This window comes from Apium graveolens, chromosome 11 (assembly GCF_009905375.1).
Source record: "Apium graveolens cultivar Ventura chromosome 11, ASM990537v1, whole genome shotgun sequence".
Classification (NCBI taxonomy): Eukaryota; Viridiplantae; Streptophyta; class Magnoliopsida; order Apiales; family Apiaceae; genus Apium; species Apium graveolens.
The window spans coordinates 184652573-184660353 of record NC_133657.1 but is presented as its reverse complement, the minus strand read 5'-3'; the positions used below and the strand labels follow the sequence as shown (position 1 = coordinate 184660353).

The 7781-nt window shown below is 36.0% G+C and overlaps 1 protein-coding gene across 1 annotated transcript; it reads left to right on the top strand.

Annotated features, from left to right (window-relative positions):
- Positions 1–5587: 5587 nt before the first annotated feature.
- Positions 5588–7328, top strand: LOC141696247 (uncharacterized). The gene is made up of 5 exons (XM_074500415.1): positions 5588–5760; positions 5839–5948; positions 6455–6695; positions 6783–7016; positions 7163–7328. The coding sequence occupies exons 1-5, from the start codon at positions 5588–5590 to the stop codon at positions 7326–7328; spliced, it is 924 nt and encodes a 307-aa protein (XP_074356516.1).
- The last annotated feature ends 453 nt before the right edge of the window (positions 7329–7781 follow it).

Here is a 7781-nt window from a genome sequence, read left to right as displayed (position 1 = left end):
GATTCATGTTTAGTGTTCAGAGGCCAGTTAGACGGTTTAGATTTGAGAATGCTTGGCTTATTAAGCCAATGTGTTTCCAATTGGTGGAAGATAGTTGGGAAGAGAACGCTGGTGAAGACATACGGAGGAAAGTACTACATTGTTGTCAGAAACTGGAAGTCTGGGGCAAAGAAGTGACAGGGAATTTTAGTGGGAGGGTCAAAGAATGCAAGGTGGAGTTAAAAAAGCTGAGAAGAAAAATAGATCAAGCGTCTTTAGAGAGATTCAAGGAAGTAAAACAAAAGCTCTTTTTAATTTTAGATCAAAGAGAATTGTTTTGGCGCCAACGTTCTAAATAATTATGGCTGCAGGCTGGAGATAAAAACACTCGGTATTTCCATAACACAGCAAGTGAAAGAAGGAGGTCTAACTATATCCATAAATTGCAGAACTTTGATGGAGACTGGATCAATTGGGAAGAAGGGTTGTCGGAGCTAATTACCACTTATTATGACAAAATGTTTACTGCTACGGAGACTCAGTGGGAAGAGATAGTAAATAAGGTGCCAAGCTCGATAACAGAGGTTCAAAATAAAGAACTGTTGAGGGAGGTTTCTGTAGAGGAAGTAAGGTCTGCTCTGTTTCATATGCATCCGGACAAGTCGCTAGGTCCGAATGGTATGACGCCTGGTTTTTTCCAAAAACATTGGTCGTTGGTACGGAATGATATAGTGTTGATGGTCAAAAAGTTCTTTACTGAAGGGGTGTTGCTGGATGGATTGAATGATACAAATCTGGTTCTCATACCAAAAAAGAAAAACCCAAGCAGTGTTAGTGATTTGAGGCCTATCTCGTTGTGCAATGTTTTAGTAAAGATCATAACAAAAGTGATGGCCAATCGCTTGAAAGTGTTGTTAGATGTGGTTGTTTCAGAATCTCAGAGTGCATTCATCCCAGGTAGGTTGATCTCGGATAACATTTTGGTGTCATATGAAGTGATGCACTCTTTGAAAAATAAGAGATATGGTAAGGAAGGGTACATGGCAATCAAATTGGATATGAATAAGGCCTATGATAGACTAGAGTGGGATTTTGTGAAGGCTATGTTGAGAAGAATGGGATTCAGTGAGCATTGGATTAAATTGATTATGGCATGTATAACTTCTGTTTCGTATAAAATCGTTCATGGTGAACATACAATGGGTCCTATTACTCCTTCTCGAGGGATTAGACAAGGGGACCCTTTGTCCCCCTATTTATTCATAATTTGTGCCGAGGGTTTATCAGCTTTGTTGAATCATTATGAATCTAGGAACTGGATTCATGGAATTAAAGTCTGTCGCCATGCTCCTGCAATCTCTCATATGCTGTTTGCTGACGACAGCTATATGTATTGTAAAGCGAATACGGAGGAGGCAGGGAGAGTGATGGAACTTCTGAGGTTGTTTGAACATGCGTCAGGGCAGAAAATTAGTGTGGAGAAATCATCAGTGTTCTTTAGTACAAACGTCATTCCTTATAACCGTATTAACGTGTGCTAGGTGCTTTCGATGAATGAAGTTGACAGGCATAATAAATACCTGGGATTGCCCAATCTGTTGGGTCAAAAGAAATCAGTTTTGTTGGGTTTTCTGAAAGATGGGATAGAGAATAAAATTCGTACGTGGGAGAGGAAACCTGTTTCTAAATCGGGACAAGAAATTCTGATTAAAATGGTGGGTCAAGCTTTGCCTACATACGCGATGAGCGTCTTTCTTTTGCCTATGGATTTGATCAAGAATATTGAGAAAATGCTCACGAAATACTGGTGGAATTCGACTCAAAGAGGTAATAGGAAGATTCATTGGGCTAGTTGGGAAAAACTTTGTAAACATAAGTCTACCGGAGGGTTAGATTTCAGAGATTTTAGAAGCTTCAATCTTGCCATGCTTGGTAAACAAGGTTGGCGGTTTTTGTCTAATCCGGATAGTTTGGTTTCAAGAGTCTACAAGGCGAGATATTTCAGAGAGGGGAATTTTCTTGTTGCTAAACTAGGAGCGAATCCTAGTTTCACCTGGCGAAGTGTGTGGGAAGCTAGGGAAGTGGTGAGTGCAGGTGCTTGTTGGCAGATTAGGTCTGGGGGAGATGTTAATATTATAGGTCAACCTTGGCTTGCAAATACTGGCAACCCTTATATTTCAACAGAATGTGAAGCTATCCAGAATAATAAGGTGCAGGGTCTTATGTGCATCGACAAAAGAGAGTGGGATAAAGAGGTGATATTGGATCTTTTTAACCGTAGGGATCAAAAATGTATCCTTGACACTCCTATATCAAAAAATGGTAGTGGAGATACTATTATCTGGAATCTTGAAAAGTCAGGTATGTATACGGTTAAAAGTGCTTATAGATTAATTCAGAGAATGAAGGGAATGTTCAATATGGAAGAGAGATCAAAGGTGCTTATGAAACTGTGGAAGCTGAAGGCTCCCCCTTGAGTTCTTAATGTAGTTTGGAGAGCTCTGACGAGTTGTCTTCCAACCCTAACACAGTTGGCCCAGAAACGTGTACAGGTTAGCATAAAATGTCCAGAATTTGCAGAAGCAATAGCTATTAAAGAAGCTCTTTCATGGGTCAAGAGCACAGAGTGGCAGGTGGTGATCATAGAATCCGACTGTTTGGCAGCTGTACAAGCCATTCGAAGTCGAGTGGAAATGAGATCGAGCTTTGGTCTAGTGATAGAAGATTGTCGCAGGGAACTTCGGTATTCAAACAATATTTCTTTGTTATTTATTAAATGATCTGCAAATGTGGTGGCTCATTGTTTTGTAAGAGCATCATATAAATATCATGATCGTAACTTTGATAGGGACAATATCCCTATTGAATTTCAAGATTGTATTTTGTTAGAGTCTGATATTGAATAAAATCAGCAGCTTTTGTCACAAAAAAATAAAATTAACACATACATTATATATAAACTTGCTGTTATCCATGATCGTGGGAAGCAATATTTTTTTTCTGACCTAACAGTGCCTGCAAGCGCTAATATATAGTGGTTTTCTAAAACTAATTTGAAAACCTGAAAAGAAGAAATTAGTTCAGATTTTAATTTCCAAAATTAAAACAATCTCAATCAAATAAATCATATATGTTAAATGTTCCATTCCTTTTTTCATTTGTATTTTGCTCTATTTATACTATAAAATAGAAACTTTTTGCTTTTTCAATACAGTAGTCACCATATTGTCATTAATTCCTAATTTTTTTAATATATTAAAATATTAATTAATGAATGGGTAAAATCTAGTCTCTTATCTCTCTTGATAAGAATTATCTCGCTATAACCTTACCCTATATATATATGTAGAGGAGGATTTTTTTTTAGTGCTTTTATTCGAAAAGCCCCTACAACTACATTAGATAAATATAAAACAAAATGGAAGAATTATATATTATACTATGGCGTTAACATGAAAATATCAGGAGAGAGGAAATGTGCCCTGCACTCTTTTTCTCTTAACTATGATTTTTTTCATTGAGTTTTGGTAATAGATTTTTAAAGTGATAATATTAGGAGCCTGTTATGAAACAATGTAATTATTTTTTCACTTGCTTTTCAAGCAACGCTATACAAGAAATGTAATGGACATTCAAAGAGAAATGTTCCATATAATAAATTATGATGGATGTCCTTTGAATTTCCATGGTGGGAGGACTTTGAATTTCCATCATTGAATAAAATTTAGGCCTTTCAATTTCTTGTAACTGTGCACATATATATAAATATTCAGCATGACTTTTAAGAACAAGTAATGGAAGGTTATATAAAAACTTTCTCTCTCTTAGCTCAAATAAAATATTTAATTGCTGAAAGGTATGCATTTGTAATAATTTAAAGGAGATTAACTCGTAATGTTAACAAGTTCCCCGAAAAGGAATGAAATGAACAATCCTCTATACTTAACATCCATCCGTCAAAAACACATAAAATATTAAATTAAGATGGACATGGAAAAAGGAATGAAATGAACAGAAAAGCTTGTTTAACATGGCATTCATTACTACAAGAAACAACATGTAAATAAAGCTTGAACCACACATTATATACACAAAATTTGTACGAATCTCATCTAAATGTTGCTTGAGGTTGAGATACTCCCCTCTAATTTTATGCAGTGCCCCGACACACCTAAAATATAAAATTTTAAAGAAATTAAGCAGATAGTTCTACTATAAAAGCTCCCTAGCTTGCTAACTTCTTGTTTGTTTGATTTCATTATCGACAAAGAATTTTATTGAATAAGTTTGCAATAGAACACTTGACCTGAAGATAAGACCAACTCTCATTTATCATGAGTTATAGCTCCGGTTACAAATCTAGTCTCCGAAATACAAAAACTAGTCATACGTTCACTTCAAGGAAGTAGTGATTTGGAAACAATTAAGACTTAATCTTTTACTGCAATTCAAACTATAATAAGTGGGTGCCTCTATCACACTTAATCTTTGATTGGTATAAATATGAAAGGGGTTATATATCAAAGTATTCACTGAAGTGAGACCCGTATATCAAATATTTCATTAATGTGAATGTGATCTCAATTACACCACTATAGTAATGGATAATGACCCGGACGTTAGTTTGACTAGTTGACCAAACGAAAAACGTAACGGTGCTGACATGGAGGTAGACGTGGTATGACAGGTGTAGTATACGCGATAATATTAAAAATATTAGAAAATAAAAGGTAAATATTATTATTATTATTATTATCACAACTCAATCGTCATTTGGTGATAAAAACTCTAAAATAATATGCGGCTCATTCGAAACGATTCGGGTGCGATTCTTGTGTGATTACTTCAGCGATTCTTGTATGGTAATGGGTACTCTCATCTTTGCGTATTAAAGTACTTTTATGTGTGTTTCGAATGCAATATGTGTTTGTTAGTTTAGGGTTTGATTGTTATAATTTGTATAAATTGCATATTCGATTATGTCGTATAAATTTATAATTCATATAAATTGTTATAATCATGCCTTATATTTGATGTATATGTTTTGATATATGTGTTACTTTCATGAAACGGTATGGAATCATTTGTTAGTGTGTTTGTTCATCATCACGGTGATTTGGTACACCTTCCTATAATTGAATACAAAGGGGGGAAAGTTGATGTAGTTCCTGGGGTTGACACTGAGGTGTTATCAATTTGGGATTTAGATGATTTTACGAGGGACTATGTGTATGATCTCTCTGATTTGGTGTATTTTCAGACTGGCATGTGTATTACTGATGGTGTGAAATTATTGTATGATGATAACAGTGTTAGAAAGATGGTAGATATTCACAAACCCTTTGGTAGGATTGATTTATATGTAGACCACTACTCCATGGATGAAGTGATTAACTTATCGTTTGAGGGAAAACCAAATGAAACTAAAGATGTGGAACTAGGTGGGGATAAGGATTGGGAGGGGGAGGATGAGGATTGTAGTGATCCAGATTATGACAAGGAAACTGAGAGTGAAGGTTCAGAGAGTGGTGGTGATGATGACTTATTTGTGGATAGTGATAAGGAGTTTGCAGAGTATAGAAAACATTCAAAAAAGGTTTAACATGAGATGACTATTAGAGTGAATAATGTGCCTAAGGCTGGTTTACAGTCTTTCCCTATATGTCCAATTGGCAGTGATGAGTCAGATTTTGGTTCTCAAGAACTTAGGTCAGATTACTCTTCAAGTGAAGATGAGAACTCTAAAATAGGTTACATAGGTCCACCAAATTCTAAAAAAAGGTGAAGAAATATATATGGGGTCAGAATAGGTGAGAATGACAATGTTGTGAATTGACATGTGGGAATGAAATTTGCTAGTATGCAAGAGTTTAGGGATGCTGTTAGAGAGTATGGCATTAAGGATAGAAGAGGGATTCAGTTTGTGACTAATGATGCGCTAAGGTGCCAAGTTTGTTGTGAAGCTGATTGTAGGTTTTATATGTGGTGTAGTAAGGACAAGGATAGTGATAACTGCACAATAAAAATCTTCTTTCCTGAGCACAACTGCATTAAACCCTATATAAACAAGCTTTGCAGTGTGAAATACCTTACCGAGGTGTTCGGAGAGAGGATCAGGAAGAATCCACAATGGAAAGTCAAAGAGATGGCTGAGATAATAAAAAAGAGTTGGAAATTGAGGTGACCAAGAATAAGATTCTTAGAGTTAAAAAAGCTGTACTGGAAGGGGTTCAAGAAGCACTGAAAGAGCATTACTCTAGACTTAGTGATTTTGCACATGAGATATTGAAGACTTAGTCCAACAATACAATTCAGATAAGGATAACAAGACTGAATGAAACTGATGCAAATAAGTTCAAGAGGATTTACATATGCTATGATACTTTGAAGAAGGGATGGAAGGCTAGATGTAGACCAGTGATAGGGTTTGGGTGCTTCTTGAAAACTGTTTATGGGGGCCAATAATTGTCTGCAGTTGGAAGGGATAGCAACATTCAAATATTCCCAATTGCATATGTTGTGGTGGAGAGTGAAAATATTGAGTCCTGGAAGTTATTTACTGACCTCTACAGTGCTGATCTAAATCTTGGAGATGGAGATGGCTATACAGTCATCAATGACCAACAGAAGGGCCTTGACAATGCCCTAAAAGATGTGCTTCCATGGGTGAAACACAGGTTCTGTACAAGACACATTTACAGCAATTTAAGGAAAAGGTACAATATTTAAATAAATTTGAATGCACTTATATGTTTCATTCATGCATATGCCTTCACTGATAGTAAACATGATATTGTATGTAGGTTCCCATCACTTACAGTGAAAAGACCTTTTTGGAATGCTTGTTGTGCAACACACCATGTTGCACATCAAAGAGCTATGAAAGACCTTCAAAAACCTTCAAAGGCAGCTCATGATCAACTCTCCAAGTTGGATCCAAAACTGTGGAGTAAGGCTTCCTTCTTTACTCATTCAAAAGATGATAATGTAGAGAACAATATGAGTGAATGTTTCAATGCATGGATCATAAATGAAAGGTAAAATTATATTTGCAGTTTTATTTAGAATAATAAATTGTGTTAGTATATTGTGCTACTAAAATGTTATGCTAAAAACCTGTTTCAGAATAATAAAATGTTAGTATAATGTGTCTATTAATATCTACTGTGTTTGTTGGAATTAGGTACATGCCCCTTGTAATAATGTTACAGGAGATACACTTTAACTTAATGACAAGAATGAGAGAAAAGAGAGATGAGGTCCAGAAAAATGAAGCATTGATATGTCCAAGGATAAAGAAAAGGCTGTATTTGCTTGTCACTGAGTCAAGAAATTGGACTGATGAATGAATTTGACAAAACACCTACTGAATTGTTGTATCTGTTGAGAACATATGAGACCAACATGAAGACAGCTGAACCTGCTCCCATACTGATGGTGGGAAATAAAGGTAAGGCCAAAGGGAAGGGAAAGTGGAAGGGTAAGAAAAAGATTGGATATGATTCTACACCCAAGCCAAAGTCAGGTCCCAAATAGGCTTTAAAGCCTAAAGGTGGTGTGGCCAAGGGTGAATGTCACTACTGTAAGAAAGATGGTCACTGGAAGAGAAACTGTCTAATTTACTCGGAGGATCTGAAGAAAAAGAAAGCAGTTCAGATTTCTTGATCAGGTATTTATGTTATAGAAGTCAATTTGTCTATTTCTACATCTTGGGTATTGGATACTGGTTGTGCTTCTCACATTTGTATAAATGTGCAGGGCCTGCAGAGAAGTAGAACTTTGGCTAAGGGAGAAGTGGACCT

Bases quoted from the DNA above. Each gene is read 5' to 3' on its own strand.
- LOC141696247 (XM_074500415.1), top strand. From the start codon at position 5,588: ATGACTATTAGAGTGAATAATGTGCCTAAGGCTGGTTTACAGTCTTTC. The intron at 5,761-5,838 runs GTGAAGAAATAT...GAAATTTGCTAG, and splicing joins CCACCAAATTCTAAAAAAAG to TATGCAAGAGTTTAGGGATG. The intron at 6,696-6,782 runs GTACAATATTTA...TATTGTATGTAG, and splicing joins TACAGCAATTTAAGGAAAAG to GTTCCCATCACTTACAGTGA.